Raw genomic sequence first — 23,850 nt, forward strand, 5'->3', positions numbered from 1 at the left:
TTTGAACAAAGCAGATAAATCTTCAAAACTTATACTTGGGTTAATTCTGCATACAGTATTGAAAATAATCTCGGCCACTCATATTTGGGTGATACAGAGTATATTCAGAAAAGAAAGCTGAAAAAAATCAGACAAGTTTGATTTGTAGAAGAATTTTTATGAATTACTGCCTGTTTGCCTTTTCAGCTTTAAAGTGAAGGTTACCATTTGCCCTTTGCTTTCCAGACAACTTTTGCCATTGTTTACTCAACCAGCTTTCAAAAACCAATGCAACTTATTCTTGTTTTTTTCTCATTGGTCACTGATGGCAATTAAACTACAATCTTTTTTTCCCTTTTGAAACTCAGCTTTTTAGAGAAGGGATTAAAATTATATGAAAATGATATCAATCCTTTTGTAGCTATTTTAGTATGTAAGCTTATTTCGAGGCAGGGAGCGTCTCATCTTATTGCTCTATAAAATTTCATATACATGAACAAATGATACATGCATTCTATCAAAAGCATTGGAGAAGACAATAAGAATATTTTTTGTTATTTTTAACGGCTATGAGAGTCCATGGGCAGAAGAATAAGGCATCACTGAAATTGGGATCACTCAACGTTTAAAATTGATTTGGGTAAAGATTACATGAAGAAAGATTTGTCTCTGTTTGTGCTTATTTATGCATTTGCAACTGAAAGAGGTTTTAGATCTCTTGCGCTTGCTCTGCAATTCTCAGGTTGAAGCTCACATAGTTGTTGCTTTTTTAGTTTAGAACATCTTTGAGACTTTGGTGCTGTTGTTTGCATTACTGTTTCTCCATCTTTAGGAAACGGGGCTTCAGTTTTATATGCTATATCATAATGTGTTGAAATAAGAGGAACAATTGATCAAATGGAAAATGGGATGACAAGTTTCCGGTCAGCTGCAGTACATTCCCCATGTTTCTATAAGGCTGACTGTGTTTGTAGCCTGATGGTTCTCCTTGTGACTTATTATATCTAACTAAATTAATTTGGCTCCTTTATTCTGCGTATCCAACTGCATGAAATCATACCGCATTACAAATCTTTTTATATCTTGTGATAAGAATCCAGGCTTTTCTTTTCTGTTTAAATTAACTTCCTTTCTTGTTGGATTTGTAGAAGATGCAGCTGAGATGAATCAAACTTTTGTGTTGATTCACTATATATCACTATAAGGGAACTATGTCTTGGAGTTTAGGACTTGGTATCTGAGTTATCTGCTCCCAGTTAGCCTTGCAAGATTAGTGTTGGGTCAATGAAAACTATGCGATTTTGCTATGGAATTTGGTTATGTTTGCTGCACGAGTGGGGCTACAGCTATGTTGTTGTATTATTTACTTATTAGTTGTGTGTTCTGTCTCTTCTCCCAAATCTTAGAATGGCATATATATTATTCTCTTTTCCTCTTTTATCTTCACAATGAAAAGTCTGTGAGTTCAGTTGGATTGACCTAATCATTGCCCCAATGTTTTTAACCCTAAACTATTATTATTATATTTTTATCCCACCTTTTATATATATTACTCAAGGCTGTGAACATAACTAATACTCCGACCTCCTATTTCCCCATAACAAAAAAGTGGATTGGGCTAAGAAAGCGTAACTGGCCTAAAGTCACCCAGCTGGCTTTCATGCCTAAGGTAAATCTAGAACTGGTTTCTAGGCCACAACTTTAACCACTACACCAAACTGGTTCTCCTATTTGATTACATCTGGCTGAGATCAGACTTCCAAATCTGGTACTCTTGGATATACTGGACTACAGCTTACCATAATGTCCACAGAATGATCAGTAAGTCATGCTGGCTGAAAGAAATGGGACTTGTATAGTAGTTCAGTGTATCTGGTCATTCCTAGATTGGGAAAAATTTAGGAATATGCTTTTCTACTTGATTAGAAGGAGTGATTTAGCTAGTATTTAACACTGAATTGACAATATGGAAAGTCTAGTTTTATCAGAAAAGCATCTGCTAGTAAAGAAGTTGTTGTATTTCAGAGGCAGTCAGATCAGATAGTGCAAGGAAAAGGCTACTTTTGGTCAATATTTTCTGAATATCCCTACCTGAGTATGCTGAAGTTTTAGATTTCAATATATGGTTCTTGGGAACCATATATTTAAATTAAGTTTCTACATAAAAATATTCCTTAAAGAGATTTTGTGATAGCAGTGATGTTCCCATCTTCAATTTTTTGCTCTTGTTTTCATAAAAGTATTGATTATATCTGATGGACATAATGTGTTATGCTAACACTTATCGTTACTAGTATATATACAGTAAGTCAAGTAAATCAGACAACTTAACCTTTATTTTCTCCCTTGCGTTTTATCTGTAAATTTTTTCTACTGTTTGGTCACTAAAATGGGAATAAAAAGGCTGAAGGTGGAGCTGCTGGCTTGAAGCCTTAATGACTAAACTCTATATCCAAGATTTAGCAAAATTATCTGTGCATTTTTTCAGGGGTTCAACAAGTCATGAGACCCAGTGAGTTTTTTTATAAAACAAAAGTCTTTTGTGAAAATAAAATCAATTACTATTTAAGTCTATAAGTTCCTCCTCCCCCAGCAAACACACTCAAACAGACTGCTTCTTTTTATATTAGTATTCTGGAAGACTTCCTAAATTTGGGAAGAGAGATGAGGGGTATCTAAATTGGTTTTATCCTGATTTATGTTCATCTGCTGGAGTTAGTGGTCTATTACCTCACAGAGTTAGAGCAGGAGGGAATGGAAATCTCTTGACTAAAGATTGCTTTATTGTTTTTGATGCCCTTTTTCTTTTGTAGTAAATAGGAAGGCAGGCAGGCAGGCTGTTGCCCCATGTTCACTAAAAGCAATCAGATGTTGTAGTTTTAATTTGTGCTGTATTCTCACTTCTCAGATCTGTAATCTTCCTTTGTGCAGTTGCATTCCCTGGATCACATGCAGTTAGATTATCCAGACCTCTCTCTCATTGCTAGAAAATAAACTACACTGCCCTTTTAAAATAAAAGCCGAAGCTGGAAATCAAGGCGAAGTGAAACAAGATATATCCCCTAATTCTGGAGCAGAATATATTGACTAGAATTCTGAAATATCAGGCAGAAGTCTAGGAAGAATGTATTGTGTCTGTAAAAAGAGCTATCTTTGATAGCTTTTAAAAGCTATTTAAGAGCTTTAAACAGAGAATTATGTATTGCCCAAGATTATTTTAAATTTGGTTGTGTGGTTTATGTCTGATTTTTGTTTTTCCCTCTGGTGACTGCTTTCTTTACACAAGCCTCTCAACGTTTTAGGCAATTTTTTTTATGTCACAGTTGCTTCTTTATTAATTGAGATCAATACTGTCTTGTGATGTGTTCAGAGCCTTATATTATTATCCTGTGTATTTTTCTATGGGAGGTTCTTTTCAGATCTTTTTTCCTTTATTATGGTGACAGTGTCTTTTACCGGAATCATGGTTTTCAATAGCCTGTGCTTTAATCTTTTGATTTTATTCATGCTTAAACATAAATAATAAAACAATACCCAACATCAGATGATATTAAACCTCCATATTCTACTTAAAACCTTTGTTTGCCTCGTTTAAAAAATTTGTATTTCCTACAAAAAAAAGGGAACGAGAGGGATTAAATTCCCTAGTCATACATCTTGAAGCTACAGGGTTATCATCAAGCTGGGATGTTAATTTTCTGTGTTGCCTTTGCTTTATCCAGCCCATATTAGCAATGTCTACTCTTCTGTCCCTCTCAGAAAATTATTGGTGTGTTCAAACCGAAGAATGAAGAACCGTATGGGCATCTAAACCCAAAGTGGACAAAATGGCTGCAAAAACTTTGCTGTCCCTGCTGTTTTGGAAGAGATTGTCTTGTTCTCAACCAAGGATATCTGTCTGAAGCTGGTGCAAGTCTTGTTGATCAAAAGCTGGAACTGAACATTGTACCTCGCACAAAGGTGAGCCATTCATAAGAGAGATAATCAAATGGGATTAAACTGTGGATCATGAGGCTTGGAACAGTAGAGTAGAGTAGAGTAGAGTAGAGTAGAGTAGAGTAGAGTAGAGTAGGAATAGAATAGAATAGAATCTGGAAGGGACCTTGAAGGTCTTCTAGTCCAGCCCCCTGCTCAAGCAGGACAACCTATACCATTTCAGACAAATGGTTGACCAGTCTCTTCTTAAAAACTTCCAGTATTGGAGCATTCATAACTTCACAGCAATATTTCCCTATATGCCAGGTAGACAAAACCCCAGGGGCTTTTGGATTGCATTCAACTTCAACTCCTACCTTGCTTGCCCATTGGCCATGTGACTCAGTCTTATGGAAGTTGCAATTTGAAAATACCTGGAAGGTTGATTTCCCATTATTGTATTTGAGATAACCAGTATGTCACATTTTTAGACAGTGACATTCTTCCTTCCTTTTAAATTTCAGGTTACTTATTCCTAGTCCAGGGAATATTTATGACTCTCAATTATATTTGGTTAGAGACAATGGGTACTTTTGAAAAAATACCTGTTCTTTTGAAAAAAGACACTGCAGAGAGGAAATAGTTGGTAGTAATGCGAGAATGATTGTACAGTTTTTTTTAAAAGAAAAATATTTTTGATCTTACTTTGACAGTTAAGCACATGAAACATGCAAGATTGCTGGTCTTTTCCTCAAATGCACTGACTTCATATTGATTATTTTAAGTTCCCATATTTGTTTGCAATCTTCAGTATAGAAATTGCGGTAGAGAAGTAAACTGCTACCTATTTTTTTTTTAATTGTAGAGGGTATATAGGGAATGGCCTTGAAGGACAAAGAAGAGCTCCTACCAAGGTAACATTTGGGAAAGTGGAGCTTAAGTCCTTTCTGAAACCAGTGTGAGAAAACTTTTCAGACAGGCCACTCCTTAGTTCACACAAAATAAAGTGAGGGAGGGGAGAAGCACATTCAGACTTTCAAGATTTAGACCTACATTGGTTTCTTGATCTGGTCTACCTTACAGAGCTGACATATAGCAGGGGTCCCCAACCTTGGCTGCTTTATGACTTGTAGACTTCAACTCCCAGAATTCCTCAGCCAGCATGGTTGGCTGAGGAATTCTGGGAATTGAAGTCCACAAGTCATAAAGTGACCAAGATTGGGGACCTCTGTGTTATAGGATGTACACTTGACACTAATCTCTAATTTCTCATTATTCTCCATTGTTATGATATGTTTTTCAAGCCGTTTAAATTCTATGTTCTACCAGATGGTTAGAACTTGTTCTGGACAGACAGGTCTGGATATGCTTAGATTTATGCAATTCTGACTTTGTTCTGTAAATGGGGATTGCTGGATGGCTAGAATAGACGAGAGAGAAACTGATTGTGAACTGCTTATAATTTCTTCAAGGTGGTGGACTTGGCTAGTGAAACATTTAACTACAGTGCCATTGACAGAGTGAAGTCTCGGGGCAAGCGTCTGGCCTTGGAAAAAGTGCCCAAGGTTGGGCAGAGGTTTCATCGAATTGGTCTTCCACCAAAGGTAGGGGATAGTGATAAAGAGAGTGAGGCATTCAATATTGTTTTTTGGTATGTTGCTCTTGTTAAGGTACTTGCTTCTTATTCTCAGGTGGGTTCCTTCCAGCTTTTTGTGGAAGGCTATAAGGATGCAGATTACTGGTTGCGGCGCTTTGAATCTGAGCCTCTTCCAGAAAAGAGTAACCATCAATTGTTGCTACAGTTTGAGAGATTGGTGGTGCTGGACTATATTATACGCAATACTGGTAGGTCCTGCCTTTTCCTTTCTCTTGACGTGGAATGCTGATAGAAGTTATTCATATTGAAAATGCTTGTTCAGTGTATGCATTCTCCAGTATGTCTACCTATTTTTTTTGTCAAATCAAGGCATTGTTCCATATGGCTCAATATTGCTAAAATGTACTAGCTACAGCTTCCCAGAATTTCAAACAGGACTCTTTTCCAGGTCTTAAGGACTGGGATCTGGGTTTTTTGGGCTGGAAAGGAACTTCTTCCTACTTCATATTCCAGTGATGCTGTATTCCAGTAATTTTTTCCTCCCATAATATTGGGATGTGAGGTTTGTTATCTGTGGTGAGATACTTCTCTGTTTTCTATCTGTGCATTTCTATTTCTTTCAGATAGGGGTAATGACAACTGGCTGATCAAATGTGATTGCCCCCTGGACAGTACAAGTATGCAGGTGAGTAGGGCCCAGTGGGGCTCTGACAATTCCATATGAATCCATGGTACAGAAAATAAGGGACTCTCAGAGACTTGCATATAACGTCCTGAATGGAACAGATCTAGGGAAGTGGCTCAAACACCAGAAATCCAGATTAATCATGTACGTACGATAAAAATACTTAAGACATGTCATGTGAATTATATAGAAATATTAAAGTTAGCTTTAAGCATATAGAATAATGTAGAGATCTAGGATTTGCTAGATCCTTCTTAGGTAACTCAGCAAAAGCACTTTGTGGCATCTTGGTTTTGTAGGAGGCAACATATGAAAGTGCATTAATAATGTCAGTAACACCCTGGAGTCCAAGCATACCAATTAGCACTGCTTGGTTTCCCTTTGCACCTTTGCAGAGGGGGTATAAAACAGAGGTAGATTAAACTATGTTGACATAGTTTAAGAGCCATTGTGGCACAGTGGTTAGAATGCAGTACTGCAGGCTAATTCTGCTCACCGCTGGCAGTTCAATTCTTACCGGCTCAAGGTTGACTCAGCCTTCCATCCTTCTGAGGTTGGTAAAATGAGGACCCAGATTGTTGGGGACAATATGCTGACTCTGTAAACTGTTTAGAGAGAGCTATAAAGCACTGTGAAGAGGTATATAAATCTAAGTGCTATTGCTACTTCTATGATCAGCATTCTATTGTGTTGACTTTGGGGCAATGAGTCTTCTGGAATTATACATTCTCTCTTCAACTAATGGGCAATGATTCCGGGGATTTGTATCATTTCCTGATGCAACATTTTCTGTTTCCTTGTAGGACTCAGAATGGGTTGTAGTAAAGGAGCCTGTAATTAAACTGGCAGCCATTGACAATGGTTTGGCTTTCCCTCTTAAGCATCCAGACTCTTGGAGAGCATGTAAGTACTCCAAATAAAAGAAGCCATACTAGTTCATTGTATGTATTTTTTCCCCAGTTTGGATGTTGATGAAGAGCTAATTTCCTAATGTTCCTCTAATAAGTCCAGGGTGTTAAGCCCTGAAGTGTTTCCTTTGTATTTGAATCTATGCTACCCTTATTGCTAGTCTGGCTTTATGAGCCTAATATTTGCCTTCTGTTTGTTCTTCCTTCACAAGATCCTTTCTATTGGGCATGGCTGCCACAGGCCAAAGTGCCATTCTCTCAAGAAATCAAGGATCTTATCCTGCCAAAGATTTCAGACCCTAATTTTGTCAAGGATCTAGAAGAAGATCTCTATGAACTCTTCAAGGTAACCACAAGAGCAAGTTAATATCAGAATATTATGGGAGGCACCCATTTTTCTCTAAGGACAATTAAAGAGCAGGGACGTAGATGCCACACCCATCCTAATTAGATATGCTATTTCTTTTATAGAAAGATCCAGGTTTTGACCGAGGCCAATTTCATAAGCAGATTGCAGTAATGCGTGGTCAGGTACGTACTTAGTCCCTCTGGATAGATGGGACCTGTGTTGGGCATTGGGCAACTTTTACCATTTATACATTAGCTTGATATTCAGTTTTCTTTCTTCTATTCCTAGATCCTGAACTTGATGCAAGCCCTGAAAGATGGAAAGAGCCCTCTTAACTTGGTCCAGATGCCTCCTGTTATTGTAGAGACTGCTCGCTCCCATCAGCGCTCTGCCAGTGAATCATATACACAAAGCTTCCAGAGCCGCAGGCCCTTCTTTACCTGGTGGTAGCAGTTGCCTTTATTCTCAGTGAAGAACTTGAGAGGGGGCATCGTTTGAGAGCAAGCAATCAACCCTCCAGACTGAGGTTGCCTGCTGTAGATGATCAGGAATGTAAGCAGGGTCAGTCTCAACTCTGCACGTTCCCAGTGAGAAACGAGGGATGTTCATTGGTCCGATTGCTGCTGCCCTCTCTTTGGGCTGGACATGTCTAATCATCAGCCCAAGCATGACAGCATTTCCTAGCAGGAGCCTGCATGCCATGCCCTTTTTCAAGATATCCTTCTAATGTTCATTTGGATGGACATCTCATAAGGTCTCCTACAAGGAAGGGCTGGTGGTGAGGGGATAATCCAAATTGGATGGAAGCACTTCACTGTGTATCACTGCCAGCCTTATTGTTCCTTCCTCCCTTGTTGCACATTTGTTATTCCTGTTGAAAGCAGGTTTTCCTGCCCCGCTGGATTTGCTGTTTCTCTTGTCCTATGGAAGAGCTCCTAGGGTGTATGCCTTGGGGCTGTTCAATAGGGAATGTGGCTATAATCAGAATTTAATCTGATATAAAGTAACTTATTGAGGATTGGGCCAAAGCCAAATGTAACAGCTTCCGTTCCACTTAGCATAAATAATAGGGCAGATGGATTCTGCAAGACAACCATAGAGAGCAAAAATTAGTGAGCTTCTCATTCCTCATGTGGCTAGGACCAAGGGCCTCAGATACTAGATTTTAATTTGGTTTTAAATTATCCATCCCATGCTCATACATTCATGCTCCACATAGTCCTAGAACAAGCAAACAAGAGGTTATATACCTACCACTATTACCTTGGGTTAGCATTTCGGACACATTTATTATATTCCCAAGAGTAAGCAATAGCTGTCTCTCATCTCTAGAAATGCTGGCTGATTTAGGAGAGAAGAGAGACTATTCCAGAGGCAATGGTGTGTCACGTCCTACAGAGTGGGAGTTCCATTGGGCTGGTTTGAGCATTGACAATCTGTAGGGGGAGGGAAGTGGGGAGGGAAATTCTCTGTAGGATGCTGACATAGGGAGATATCCTCTACAGGGCTGTAGAGAATTGTAAGAGGAAGGTAGAATTTCTACCATATCAAGATGTTCTATGTACAGTGGAATGATAACAATGATTGCTGCTTCTCATAGCTACTGTACTAAACTTCTGGCAACAAGAAGTTCTCATTTGAAATTTTCTATATAAGTTTCCCAGTTGGCTACTTGGCTGCTTCCCACACCTACAAGAAGAGACCTTTTACTAATTCCAGCTTCCTGCCTCTTCCGAATAAAGTTCTGATACGCTGAATGTAGGATCTCTTTTTCTCTGGTGTTGCTGGTTCAAGAGACAGCTTCCTGCATTTTGCTAGAAGTGGCAGGCAGAAGCTGGCACTTACTTTTTTGCCAGTCCGAACTGAAATGTATTGTTCTTATGCACTATAGAAATGTATGTAATATATTTAAATCAATGCAAGTCTCTTCATAACAGATCTGCTGTTACAGAGTCAGTCTCTTGTGTGTGTTTATGTCTTCTGGAGTTAATAAGAACAGGATTTTCCCCTTCACTAGCCTCACACCATGCAGTAGAGCTGCAACTGTGCCTTGACATAACGATTGACTTGGTTTATTTGCAGGGGCATAATAGGCTGTATGAAGATAGCATCAATGGTATGATAGCCTGGGTTAATATATTGAGTGAACCTAATTACCTACAAGGTCAAATGATTCCCTAATAGTTGGAGAAGGTAATAATTTATCAAACCTGTATGCTACCTGACTCCCAATGATTCCAGGTGGCTCACAATTAAACAATTTACAGTAAAATTGATAAAAGATGGCAAGCTTGACAGACAAGATTGAATGAAGCAGTGGGGTCTCTCTTGCCAAAGATCTTATTTTTATATTATTTATACATATATATAACTTATGCATATTATGAGCATATGAATATAGATACGGATTTATTAGACTTTGTTGTGCTTTTTCTGCAGCTATAGGAAAGAGGCCTTTAGAATATTATTTGTGTGCATTTGTGGCAGTGCGAAAGCATTTAGTTCTATCTGCAATAGATTAGCAAACATGTTGAGAGCTTTCTGTACTCACTAAAACCTTTTATTTAAATAAACCTTGCCAGTTCACTGTTGTTTAAGGCAAAGGTAATCGGCCTACAGTTCTAAAAATTGATGTAGCCCTTGGTGTATTTTCATATCACTTTACTGCCAGAAATGATTCCAGACCTTTGGCAGGGCAGTCTCCTTTCTCTGGCACTCTGCTGGGCAACAACAGATGAAGCTGGTGATGTGAGGGAATGTGGCTTTCTATATCATAAAGCTGTTACACTAAGGCCTGTATGTGTTTTATAGGCTAGAGGAAATATAACCACACAATGCATTATGACCAAATCGGTTTCTCTAAAACAATTTGTAAAAGTAGATCAGGTGATGGACGATATAGAAGCATTTATTAACTGTTTAGGTACACCACCTCTGAATAGCAGTAAGTTTGCATATGTGGAATAAGGAAAAGTAATTTCTTCTGCATTCCGATTGTAAATTTCCCAAAGACCTTAGGAGAAAACAGTTCTGGACTAGAGAGACATTTGGACTCTTCTTACATTCAGGCAGGAAGCTTTATTAAATATAAACCATAAATAGTCAAAATACGTAGTGTTTGTGCTTTGACATAAACTGATCAAGTCTCTAAATTAGCAAACCAAAGTGCTGGAGAGCAAAAGAATTTTTAAATTTTTTTCTGCTGTTACCTGCAATCATTTGTCAAACATTCTCCCTTTGAGGCTTCTCCAGGCTAGTCTGATTACACTCAGCCACAATCACTGGCATACGATCACAATCATTTTTCATTGTGTATGCAGTCACACCCATCTCATTTTCCTTCTTCCTATATTGGGAAGCAATGTAGTGGCCACTTCCATCTGCTGTCTCTATCTCTTTCCTACTGTCAGCATGAACAGCAGCAGAAGATGTATTACAGTCTTCAATCCTGTAGGTCAACAAAAATCTCATTAAGAATTGCATTATACTCCTTTTTCTTAGAAGCAGACAATCAAGATAGGGATTAGGAAACAAAGCATTGTGATGCTAGTTTGCTAATGTAATGAGGAAAAATTCTTACAGCTGCTCTTCAATTCAATATCCTTTTGCTGTGTTAGCAGAAGAATATATTCTCCAGATATTTCAGACTACATCCATAATTTGCCATGAGTCAGTTAGAACTGATGGAAAATAAAATCCAAATAATCTCACAATGTCAGCTTACTGTTGATTTACAGCTTGTTTAGCCGTGATGGATATACTGTGCTTTAAAAAAAACAACCCTTAACAATGGGAAGGGAGAAGAAAGAACTTGCCCAGGGTTGTTTATAGCAAGCCCAGATGGCAACAAAATGAGAAAAACAATGAAATGTTTCTTGTGATGTTTTGACGCAAGCTCTGCCCCTTACATAATTGTACATCACAATGCAGCTTCCAAAAGGTAGAGGTTGTATTGAAATATCACATGACGCATTTTATCATTTTCTCTCTCCCTCTGCAGTTTCCTATAATTTTGTCTCTCCTGATCTGCAATATTGTAAATTATTCACTTACCTATTCAGCTATACGAGCTAAAATCTTTTTTCCCTTTCTGAAAGCCTTATAAAAATCTATTCTACATCAATTTTGTTACTACTGTAATATCCATGAATATAATTTAACAAGATGCTTCAAGATTGGACACCTATTAAAGAAACTCTTTCCAATACATGCTTTTATTACTGTTCAATACTTATACAATACCAATTGTATTAGAAATATCATATTCCAGTTGAATGGTTCACAGTTCACAATTGAATAGTGCAGCATCTAAGAGTTTTACTTTCTAAATACCCAACCTAAATAAGTACCTTATACAGTACATTAATCAACTGTGAACCAGAATAAAAATATGTTCATACTCTTAGTTGAAAGCAACTGAAGTTGCTGGGGGAGGGGATAGAGTCTACAAATTCTTGCTTCCAGTACCAGCAATCTAAGTAAGATTAAGAAGCAGTATAAGCAAATTTCAAAATCATACCTTAAGTGACTGAAGTGCTGTAGCTCTAGCAGCCTACTACTACTGCCCTTTCCAGATGGAGGCCTCCCATTGGCTTGCAGCTTCAGTTTTCTCTGCCTTCTGTGAAGCTGTTGTAAGGCCCGAGTAATGCAGTGGCTTTCTGCGCGTTCCCAAATTAGCTGGGCTCGTTCTTCTGCTTGCATATCCCCACTGCTACGGAAGAGACGACGTAATTGCAGTAACCCCACCCCCTGGAAAATATTGGCAGATGCTCTTTTTCTGGTACATGATTTAACAATTTGATTCTGTGGCAAATCACAGGTAACAGAGGCTGGGGTTCCCATGGTGCTAGGATCTCTCCATATTGTAGCTAGTGGTGGTTCTGTAGAAAAGATGAAACCAGGAAGAAGCAGATTGGTTAACTGTTCCCTTCCTTCCTATGGTATCATAACCTGGGTCCAAGTGGAAACAAAATGCATAGATGTTTTAATAGCCTTAATCTGAGGTACCTATAGGTCAGAACTAAGTTTCCTTATAACACAGTTGATCCTAATTCCTCCCAGACGATATGATTCCTCATAGAACAGACAGGAATTATTTAAGTCATTAAGTCTTAACTCTCTACTCTGCAAGAATCCAAATTAAAATATCCATGACAGACTCCTTTCTCTACAATTGTGGTTATTCAGTTATGCCATATTTCAGAGTGTTAATTCAGAGCTTTTCATTGTCTTAAGGCACTGGCATTATTCAGATGCCGCAGCTTAATGTGAAAACAGTGTATGGAAATTCATATATAGTAGTAGCCAGAATATGTATTGTCAAGACAGGGCTTGCACATTTACTCAATCAGCAGGAAATACGAGCTCCAGGTTATTCCACCTAAACTGAGATGAGTAGCAGGGTGGATCCATTTGGGGTGGGACGTTTTCTCAGTCAACAACAGGCCAATTTTTTCTCATCAGCCTTTCAGGTTCTGACATGCCTTGTGTTCGGACAACGCCTAGTAACAACAGCTACGATTTCCCAACCAAATGCCCCAAAAAGTACCTAAGAAATTTGAGCTACACAAACGATGGACCATCAGCAATTAGAACTGGAGTCGTATTTGCTAAACTGGCAGATTATGTCAATGAGCCACCTCGATTAATCCGCGAATCTGGTTTAAGGGGGGGGGGGAGAGCGAGAGGGCTAACACTGATGTCTCAGTTTTCACGAGGTTAAAAACTGCATCCTTTTACAATACTTAACACCTATTTGTTCTACAATACCGGAGTTTGCGGACGCTAGTATTTAGAAGGGTATTTAGACCTAGGTTTGAATACATACTAACGGGTAGCCTTTCAATCGCATGGGCCTTAACTGAATCATCTCCGATATTCGCAACTGTCAGCTACTATTAATATTATGTAAGAATCATTAAATCGAGTCATTAAATCCACCGAGTAATTTAGGGCAAGTTCCTCGTTTCAGAGAACCCACCCCCCCCGCCCCCACAAGATCACTTTGGATTTTTGGAAGATCAGCAGCAGCAGGATGTCAAGGCGGCATGCTACCTAATTAGTTGATGAACTAATTTCATCAAAAGGAATTTGTCTGAATTGCACAGCATAAGGAATCACCTTTCTCCCCGCCCTTCTCCATCCCATCCAGAATTTTAGAACGGCAATCGAGGCTGAAGCCGAGACCTTCCAGCTCTGCAGGCACTCACGGACCTGGCGTCTGCCGGCCCGCTCGGCGTCGCCGGCCCCTCAAAGGCTCTCGAAGATCCGCCAGAGCCTCTCAAACCCGACCTCCGGCCATTCATACTCGGCTCCCGAGAAGATACGTCTGGCCAATGGAGAGAAATGACAACATATTTCTCACCCAATCCGTTCCGCTGCCTCTTCTCCAAATGCAGAAGAGAATGCTGTAATCTAGCGAATCAATTGAGGGCGAGGGAGGGACCGCGAGGCCTCTTTGGGGAACACGTGGCAGGCAGGATTATTGACGTCAGGAAGACGGGAGTTAGCCTGCAGGGTGAGAGGATGTTGTGGCCTGGAAGATCGTCTTTCGGCGGGGCGTGTGTTTTTGTGCTCAGCTCCTGCACAGACACTCTCGCCTCGGTTCAAATACGGGCCGCCAGCCAATATAAAAAGACGGCCTGTAACTGTATAGCAGTGTTTCTCAACCTTGACAATTTTAAGGCATGTGGACTTCAACTCCCAGAATTCCACAGCCAGCAATGCTGGCTGTGGAATTCTGGGAGTTGAAGTCCACATGCCTTAAAATTGTCAAGGTTGAGAAACACTGCTGTATAGTGTCACAGTCATGAGCGATTTTTATTTATTCACTCATTAAATTTATATGCCGCCCATCTCGGTATCGAAAACAACTTTGGACAGTTTACAATTTTTCTTCCCACCGTTTCTCGGCTTCCTTGAGGTTTCTGTCCATTGGCTTGTGTTAAAGTCCTTCTGCTATTTTCACACAACGGTGTTAACTTCAGAACACCACCAGCTTCTCTGACAGCCTGTCAGAAAAGCAATCTGGCTAACCTAGCACCATGATGGCTTGATTCTTCCCATACTGACGGAAGAGAATATATGTATGTAGCTCCGGGTTGAACTGTGGGGTCCTTAGTGCTCTTCTTAGTTTGGTAGTTTCCTTGCAGACGTTTCATTACCCAATTAGGTAACATTATCAGTGCTAGTAGGGAGTGAGGTTTGTTCTTATTTTTATATACTAGTGGTTTGTCCTGCTAGTGTTGGTGGGAGTAATCTTGTGGTTCCTTGATTAGGCTATTTACTATTAGCTTGTTTGTTTGTATTTGTAGTTCCTTCATTGGAATATTGTTTATTTCTTGACTGTTGGTCTGGTGTTAATTTTTATGTTAATCTCTGCTCTTATGAGTGTTGTTTGCTGATTGGGAGGTGTTTTGTTGTTTTTGTTTCCCTTTTGGCTTTTTGAATATTTCTTTTGAGTGGTATGTAGATGTTGTGTATCTCTATGTGCCTGTTGATGGTTGATTTGTCTGAATGACAGGCTTCCAGAACTTTTTTGGACTATTTGATTTGATAGATGATGTTTTCGTATCTATATGTGGAAAATACCAAGAGTAAGTGACTTAACAGTAAAAACTGAAAGCTCAGCTTAAGGACAGTTTTTACTGTTAAGTCACTTACTCTTGGTATTTTCCACATATAGTATTGAAAACATATATCAAATCAAATAGTCCAAAAATTCCTGGAAGCCTGTCATTCAGGCAAGTCAACCATCAACAGACACATAGAGATAAACAACATCTACATACCACTCAAAAGAAACATTCAAAAAGCCAAAAAGGAAACAAAAACAACAAAACATAGATTCTATGTAGTCATTAAGAGTCAGCACAGATTTGATCGCACATATCAAAATTACCTTTGATATTTAACTACATGCAGCACATGAGAATTTCTTTGTTGCAACAGCATATAAAAACCAAAATTAAGTTACAATGATACAAAGAATAAGCTCTTTTATGTCAATGAAAGGTTCAGTTGTGGAAATTAATTAAAAGTGAACTAGTCTGAAACAGAATTTAAAATACATCATAGTAGACAGATTATGAAATTTACAGCAAAAAAGGAGTTTAGTTGAACTGGAATTCATCTGGGATTCATTTTATTTATTAAACTTCTATGCTACCCATCTCACCAAAGTGAATCTAGGCGACTTAAAGTTATTCAATAAAAATATCATATAAACATTAAAACAATAAAGACCATACATTTAAAATGTAATTGTCCAAGCTGAAAGGAAGGGAGCAAAATTTGCATGGGGAAGAGGTGGGATTTGTCTTAATCCATTAACAACCTCCAGGATGCCACTCCCCCATTGGGGCTCCAGGCAGTTGGCAGAGCCAAGCCTCCAAGCCTTTTTTTTTTCAAGGCCAAAAAGGTGAGTGTGGATTTCACCTGGGTAGGCATGATATTCCAGAGGCACCATAGCAGAAAAGGCTGTTCTCCTGGATCCTGCCAGCTTGAATTCCTTGATCAAAATTTGAAGTTGCTATACAGAGCATTTATTTTCCTGACTTAAAGGTAACTTGCATTGGACTATAAATCCAAAATTTACTCCAGTCATTGCAGTTACAGTATGCGTTGGTGGACAGCTCCAAGTCCCTCATGCTACAGCTTCTTAGTTCAACAAAAAGGGAGTGGTTTTCAAATTATTTACGGATGTGATTAGATCAGTTTTAGTTTGAGACTGATAAAAGTTTTGCTTACAGCAAAAAGAAGGGAAGGCTTAAAAGATCTTCTAAGGATTATGCTTGTTCAAAATCAAAAGTTGCCTCTCTGCAATCTAAAGAAGAATGCAACAGAATTTAAATTCCAGAGCAACAAATGAAGAAACTATTTGTACATTTAGCTTTACATCTTCAAATTCTTTGTTCTAGGGAGTTTAATGAGTGACTATCACTTGGCCCTTCTCCATGCAGAAGGGAGGAACTGAACTTGATGTCTGCAAAGTCCATGTTTTCTTTTTGGTTTGGCAGAGCTTTGTTGGCCCAAGTAGTAATAGAGCTAAGGAAACTATAATTCTAAAAAAGGCAGCTTTCAGATTTTTTTTTAAGTTCTTGGCTAGAGCTACCGGAGCAATGGAGAGAGGGAGGGAGTTGTTAGTAAGAGGAAGGAGAAATGAAATAAGTTCCAAAAAAAGGAGGGGCAAGGGTGGGAAAGGGAGAGCTAGAACAGGAAATTGAGAGGCCCTAGTGTAGGAACAACTGCTAAGCTGCAGATGTTTGGCAGCTGCAGACAGAGGAAGTGCCTAAGAGGGGAGTGAGATTTGCTCGGCTGAAGAAGGCACCAGAGGAGACAAGAGCTGCGGAGGACCTAGTGGTATAACATGCCTCTTCCACCACCCCCTTCCTCACCTCCACCCCCGTGTCCAGCATCTAGAGAATCTCTGAGCCTGAATAGGCCCTTCCTACGAAGCCTGTTAGGAGGGCTGCGTATAGCACAGCTGCTGTTGGGTGCTGTCTGCTGGGTAACTTTAGCGGCGCACAAGTATGAAGGCGCAACCTACTTTGCAGTTTTTGCAGCAGTCCTGGTGTGGCTTCTTACCTTGGCTCTCTTTGGGCTCAGTTTATTGGGCCGATGGACTCTGATGCCTGTGCTGGGGACCCGCTGGCTCCTAACAAACATTCTGCATGACTTATTGCTTGGAGTGATTTTCTTCACGGCTGCTGCAGGTATCATAGGCTACAAGGCGCGGAGCATCAGCTATTGTACCCTGAAAGGTTACAGCCAGCCCTGCAGTTACACTGCCTACTTAACCGCTGCTGTCTTTGCTGGTATAACTGCCTTCCTGTACTTGCTCTCGGGACTCTACTGCTTGGTACGGCGTTTCCAGGGGCACCATGATATCATCTGATAGATGCAAGAAGTTCAAGAAGTACAAACAGACTTTATTCAAATAGATGGATAAGCCTAGCATACAATTAGCCTATAGATATCTTGCTCCAGATGCTTTGTCACCTTCCTAAGGAAAACCTGATGCATTCCCTCTTTTTTTCCTGACAATTATGAATGCTCTTACCTCCAGATGACTGATCTTTTCATCCACAGTTGGATGCATACTGTCATGACCCAGAAGCTAAAAGTGATGCATTTTAGTAGGAACACCTGGGAACCAGATTGTGGATTGCTTTCTCTCTCTCTCTGTCTCTTGTCTTCTTTCATTTTGGCAGGAGGATTTTGATGGGTCTGGGAAGTTTTGACCTGATCTATACTTCCAATATATCTGATTGCTATAGGAAGAATTCAGTATTATCACCTTCTGTTATACAATATTGGTTTTTATTATTCATGCTATCCTGTTTTGATTGTTAGAAATGAAATGTTCAGATTTTATATCCTATGGGCTTCTTGAGGTTTTTTTTGCTGTTGTTGTTTTACCTAGGAATATTCTGTTTTAAACAGATATTTATATATAATTATTTACTGTAAACTTTTAAACTTTTGAATACACCCCTGATAGCATTTGTAGCATGATTATGGTAACGGGTTTTTCAGAAAACAGGGATGAAGCAGTGGTGGGATTCAGCCAGTTTGCACCAGTTTGGCAGAAACGGTAGCTAATTTTTTGTTGCCCAGGCCCAGAATGGACTTCCGGAAGCGGCATCCACACAGAGAACCGGTTGTTCACATATTTGAATCCCACCACTGGGATGAAGGCCCCTGCCATCTGAAACTGTGTACCCTCTAATTGAAAGAGCCGATTTTTAATCCCAGATGTATGCTAATTAAATTTAGAAAAATAGTACGTATTGAATATGCTCAGAAATTATTTTTATTTATGGGTATTGTTTAATGTGTCCCAGAACTAAGCTCTGCCTCCATGAATGAATACCAGTCTTATGGGTTTCAATTCACAAAAGAATTGCTCAAATAAAACCTTCTGTGATCTTGCCCCATAGATGTTGCTGTATATATTATTATTTAACTTTGATGAATTCTCAGTCCATATTCTGCATTAAAGAGCCCTTCCCTAAAATTGTTTCCTTCAGAAGCGGGGATTCTATTTCCCATCTGAAGAGAATTGTAGAAATATTTTTGTCCAATGTTCTTGAGAGTACCAGATTTGGAAGCCCCTTTACAGCAAACCAATCATTATAAATAGGAGGTAATGTTCACAGTAATGGGGCAAAAGATAGGGAGCAGAGGCCCTACCTGGAAATGGAAAGGAGTTACTGATAATTAGCTAAAGATACATTTGGAATTAGGGTGAATTATAAATTTTCTCTAGTTAATTCCTTATATGCTTTAATTTTATGCAGGATATTTTTTCAAAAACAGGTATCTTGAAATAAGGCTTTCCAAGTTTACTTCCTGAAGCCTCTGTTTTATACAGACTTTCTAAAAATACTGAGAATTTGGATCTCAATAAAGATGTCTGACTAGCAAGGGATAGCACTATTTTCCAGGTTCCATGTGTGGTGTAGCTCCTTTGATGATAGGGCATTATATATTTTTGTTATAATCTGGAAGCATTTGCAATTTATTTTGCATAAACATTATACTCAATTCAACTTGAGGCAAGTGAAAGTAGAATTTTGTAGTGCCTGAGAAATTCTGAATATAAATATGTAGTACTTCAGAATTTGGCCAAAGGGAAGAGGGTGGGAAATCATTTTCATAGCAACAAGAATTCTTGAACAGAAACATAATTCAGAAAGCTCCTGATAGTATTGAGATCCAATATCAGGATTCAGAATTTCATGGAGAAATGATAGTGCTGCCTGGACAGTATTACAGCCTGATACCTGTGCTCATTCAAATCTTGTAATCAGAGTCCAAAAACAGTTACATCATATAATATTTCATTATGTTCATGGATGGTTACTCTTTGCCCAGAAGTATCTCTGAATTACAGATGTTTCTTGGACACAGAATATTTTGCTTTTTTGTCAAATGTCCTGAGCAGCTACCAAGACTGCCTTTGGCAAATTTCTATAACTATTGTGCTTCTATACCAATAGTGCAAATGGTGGAGCTGGCCCTCCCTTGACAAAATCTTCATTAGAAAGGAACTTTATTCTGGCAATAGCAAATGAGAAGCCAATTTAATAGTCCCCTTACTCAATGATGTCCTAGGACTGGCTTTAGGGGTTTCAGAATGACTGATCTGCTTGAACCTCAGCACATCAACCTCATCTACTTACTGAAAAGCTTGATTCCAGCCATTTTCATCTCTTTTACCATGCTCAATAAAACATACCTGAGTGCACCCACATTGGAACATGAAGGAATGGCACCATGGCGATTACTTCAAAGAGAAGACATCCTTCTTCCCAGTCAGCTGTAGATTCTTCGGCCAGGATGTGTTGCTGCTGTAAAGACTGAGCCCAAGAGACTTATATGGCAATGTCATCTTCGATCCTGAGGTAAGATCCCTTGAATGTAGGAGACAGAGAAGTATTTTTTGAACAGAAAGTTAGGAGGCAAACAGAAGAGAGATCCAATTCTTAAGAGACAAAAAGAGTGTGGAAGGATATCTGTCATTGTCACTTTAACAAAGTCAAAAGCCCTATTGTAAGCCCAGAAGGATAAAACATTTGTTCGATTTATATTCCACCTCTCTTTTAAGAGCTCAAGGTGGCTTCATTTTATCCACACAGCAACTAGCCCATGAGGTAGAGTGGTCTGATTAAATAATACAGGTAGTCCTCTACGTGCAACCACAATTAAGCCCAAAAATTAATTGCCAAGAAAGCAATTTCTAAGTGAATTGTGTTTCATTTTGTGACCTTTTTGCCAAAGTTGTTAAGTGAATCATGTGGTCATTAAGCAAAACTGGCTTCCCCCATTGGCTTTCCTTGTCAGAAGTTGCCAAGCTCTCAAATTTTGATCACATAACCATGGGGATGCTGCAACAGTTGTAGGTTTGAAAACTGGTCATAAGTCACTTTTTTTAGTGCCACTGTAACGTCAGTCATTAAACAAATAGTTGTTGAGGACTACCTGTAATCTAATGAATTAATTTGGCTGCGTTATCAACTTGAACCTGGGTCTTCCTCAATCTAAGTTCAATACTTTAAACATTATCCTATATTGTTTTTGTAGAAGAAAAATTCTGCCCAAAGCCAGCTATTCAGGTGCATCCTTGTCCTTGGACAGGCTATTAGTTGCATATAATAGTCTTGCTATTTATGCAGCAATGGAGGGGGAAGAAAGGAAGAATGGGACATTACCTGTCTTCACGCAAGGTGAAATTGATTGGCTATTGGGAAAGAGCCAAATGCCCATACCAAGAGTTATGGGAGGGCATGGCAGCCTGACAGTATTCTAGGAGGAGGAGATAGATACGATCAGTGAGGCTGATAATTTTCATGTGGATTCTTTTTTTTTGTAGGCATGAGGAAATTGTTCTGTATGGAGCCCTAATCTTCAGGCATGCTGAACCCAAGGGCAATTTGGCTCTATGCTACAGGCAGCCCATCAATGGAGGATTGCTGTGCCATCCTATCTACTAGGGATGGGAAGAGCAAGGGGAAGCGTTGTTGCCACTTTTAGCTACTGTTAACATGCTCTCACCAATGTGCAATATATCTGGGAATGGCTATAACACCCATTACGTTTGGACCATCTCATGTCACAATAGATTATTCTTGGACATAAAATCTGGACAAAGGCATTCTCAGTAAGAGGAGATGGAAAGCAAGCTGTATAAGATAGATTAAATATTTAGGAGTATTTGGATAATTTCCCCTTACATTCTAAAAGTTCCACTTTGGTCCTTACACAAAGATTTCTGTTCCTGCATCAAATTCTAGATGTATTCTGTCTTGATAAAGATTACATTCCAGATCCTTTCCTTAATTCTGTAATTATCTGAGATTCTGAATAAAATTGTGTATAATAATCATAATCTGTTAAATAACTCTGTTTTAAACATATATGCATTTTCCTCTTCAAATCCAGGCAGGAAAAAGGGAGAAACATAAGTATGACAACAAGGAAAATATAACTTAGAGAGAGATGAGGGGCAATGTGGGTAATAGTAGGTAAGAAGCAACTCATTTATCTTTGGCTGTAAAAAACAGCAATTATAGATTAAATAACTTAGAATTTGCTAAATTCCACAGCACCAATGTATACTGCCTGAGATTTCTGTCTTAGTTACTTAATGCTAGGATTGGCCCTGTGCCTTATTCCTGCAAGGTTGGTGTTCTAGATACTGTTAAGACATAAAGGAAGAAATCTGATTTGGAGACTGTATGAACAATGTATATCTTTCATGAACTTAATGATTTTGTGATAACTTCTCTCTGGGTATGCGAGACTTGTCATCAACTGTTATCTTAACCTCTTAAATCCTCCTTGGCCACGTTAGTCCTGCAATTAAGTATTAACTCCTATAGTGCTATCTTCCAGATGGTACTTTACTTTTGAAATAAATGATTGGATGTTACTAATAGATGGATCATCTGCCAATGCATAACCATTTTTTTAGAAAGACAAATGTGTAAAAAATTGATGTGGATGGAATATAATACAGTGCTTTTGACTCACACTTGCTCATAACCAGGAAAGAAAGATCCTTGACATTTATAGTTTTTATTGATTTTGGCCCAAAAGCTGAAACATCACAGACCAAATTGGAGAAATGCCACAACAGATTTCACAACCTTCATGTTACTAATTTACTCAGAAACATTGGTTTTTCCTGCCATTACTTCATTTTAAGTTGGCAAGAAACTGATTTAATAGAATATTGCATGTCACAGATATAACTGAATGCAGCCAGATAACTGGGTTGTTGTGGAAAAATAGGAGAAAGGAATATTAGATATTTTTGCCACGTTGAATTGTTTATAAAAATAATAAAGGTGGGATATAAATTAAATAAATTATTGACTGTTAGATAGAGATGAATCTCAATATATATTACTTTAAACATTCAGGGTACTCAGTGATGTTTTTTTAAAGGAAATATTTTGATGCTGAAAACAGTTCTAATAGATTATAGAAATTAGTTAAGTGGCAGTGAAGATTGTAGTCATTAGTAATGAGGAAAAGCAGAAATGGGAAGTTATTTTCTATCAATATAAATATGTTGGACTATGATGACAGGATCTGCTTTAAATTGGATGAATAATATAAGCAGCAAAAGCATAATAATTTGAAGCAAAACCAACAATACTTGCTCAGAATGTAAGTTACAGCACTGCATGCTGATGAACTTTTACACTCCTCATTTATGATAGAAACCAGTCCACACGTAACAATGCCAGAATAAAATGCTGGTAACCCCACTTTGATCAAACTTTCTGGTGTGCTGTAGATTATGGCTAGATGGTCACAGAAAGTGGAATTTATAGTTCAAGCCTTTTCAAAGCAGTGGAAGTGAGATCATTTTCAGGAGCACTAGGGTAATTTTACTCAAGGAAGTGATAATGTTATAATAACAAGATCAGTTGTGATCATTGTTTGTGAGTAGATAATACAGGGCAATCAGAGAATGAGGAAAATATTCAAGTAGAGTGAATACTTCCTTCTGAGGAATATTTTTGTATGTACTACAACTCATGAGATTGTTCACATTTCTAATTAAAATAATACATTTTAGCTGTTAAATCTTCATGCTTTACAACATGTATTTATGCAGAGAGAAACAGGCAAATACAGTCTTATTGATCACAGTGAGTGTACTGTTGCTCTGTGTGCCCCGAATGTGCTTTTCAAAAGGCAACTGGACTTTCTTAGTTTTTTCTTGAAAACATTTAGCTTCTCATCCAAGAAGCTTCTTCAGTTCATTTCAAGCTTCAACCGAAGAAGCTTCTTGGATGAGAAATAAAGCGTTTTCAAGAAAAAACTAGGAAAGTTGTTTTTTGAAAAACACGTTTGGGGATAACCATGACCTGGATGATTGAGAATCTCCACAGATATATGCTTTGTGGACACTCACAGAAGTATTCTATAATGAGAGCACTCCAAATTATATCCCTATGTCATTGTGAAGACAGCAATAATTATTCAAGCTTCAGATCTTCCCTCCGAGTATTATTTTAATCCTGCAACAGCCTGTCAAAACTATTTTTTTTTAATCAGTAGACAAGCCCAGACAGTGAAGAAAGGAATGAGACTCAGTCTGTAATACTTCCTGACAGTCAGTGGGAAGTGAGCTTCTAGGATAGAGTGAAGGATTCATATAGGAAAACCATGCATGAAAGAGCATTAAGACATCTTGGACAAAGCTGAAAGAGTTGTTTTTTTTGCATAAGAAGAGCTTTTATGCAAGGAAAAAGGAACTGACAAAAACCATGGAATAACTCAACGGAAGGGACCACTACAGCAGGAATGTACTTGAGCCATTATGAGGAAATGCTGAAACTTATTATAGGGCACACAAGTTACTTTTCAGGGTTCTGACAGCAACAATAACACCATATAG

General features: G+C 38.6%; 3 protein-coding genes across 4 annotated transcripts in view; 2 read left to right on the forward strand and 1 right to left on the reverse strand.

Moving 5' to 3' along the window:
• Positions 1 to 8,041, forward strand: part of PI4K2A (phosphatidylinositol 4-kinase type 2 alpha) — a 10,587-nt gene extending 2,546 nt beyond the window's left edge. The window contains exons 2-9 of the mRNA XM_015824522.2: positions 3,739 to 3,939; positions 5,367 to 5,498; positions 5,586 to 5,739; positions 6,115 to 6,176; positions 6,980 to 7,079; positions 7,297 to 7,430; positions 7,556 to 7,615; positions 7,722 to 8,041. Of these exons, the coding sequence (XP_015680008.2) occupies positions 3,739 to 3,939; positions 5,367 to 5,498; positions 5,586 to 5,739; positions 6,115 to 6,176; positions 6,980 to 7,079; positions 7,297 to 7,430; positions 7,556 to 7,615; positions 7,722 to 7,883 (1,005 nt within the window). The 3' untranslated portion in view covers positions 7,884 to 8,041. The remainder of the gene's footprint in view (positions 1 to 3,738; positions 3,940 to 5,366; positions 5,499 to 5,585; positions 5,740 to 6,114; positions 6,177 to 6,979; positions 7,080 to 7,296; positions 7,431 to 7,555; positions 7,616 to 7,721) is intronic.
• Positions 8,042 to 10,491: 2,450 nt separating this feature from the next.
• AVPI1 (arginine vasopressin induced 1) lies at positions 10,492 to 13,709 on the reverse strand. Of its 2 annotated transcripts, none has more exons than XM_015824525.2 (3): positions 13,647 to 13,709; positions 11,953 to 12,313; positions 10,492 to 10,881 (listed from the first exon to the last, which is right to left on the reverse strand). In XM_015824525.2, the coding sequence occupies exons 2-3, from the start codon at positions 12,273 to 12,275 to the stop codon at positions 10,656 to 10,658; spliced, it is 549 nt and encodes a 182-aa protein (XP_015680011.1). In that variant the 5' UTR covers positions 12,276 to 12,313; positions 13,647 to 13,709; the 3' UTR covers positions 10,492 to 10,655. The 2 variants fall into 2 exon arrangements, with proteins under 2 accessions (XP_015680011.1, XP_015680010.1); XM_015824524.2 differs by having other exon boundaries at positions 13,554 to 13,684.
• Positions 13,710 to 16,695: 2,986 nt separating this feature from the next.
• Positions 16,696 to 17,989, forward strand: MARVELD1 (MARVEL domain containing 1). Its single transcript, XM_015824527.1, has one exon. The coding sequence runs from the start codon at positions 16,801 to 16,803 to the stop codon at positions 17,326 to 17,328; it is 528 nt and encodes a 175-aa protein (XP_015680013.1). The 5' UTR covers positions 16,696 to 16,800; the 3' UTR covers positions 17,329 to 17,989.
• Positions 17,990 to 23,850: the final 5,861 nt, after the last annotated feature.

The sequence above is a fragment of the Protobothrops mucrosquamatus genome, unplaced genomic scaffold (assembly GCF_001527695.2).
Source record: "Protobothrops mucrosquamatus isolate PMUCROS unplaced genomic scaffold, P.Mucros_1.0 scaffold2271, whole genome shotgun sequence".
In the NCBI taxonomy this organism is placed as follows: domain Eukaryota; kingdom Metazoa; phylum Chordata; class Lepidosauria; order Squamata; family Viperidae; genus Protobothrops; species Protobothrops mucrosquamatus.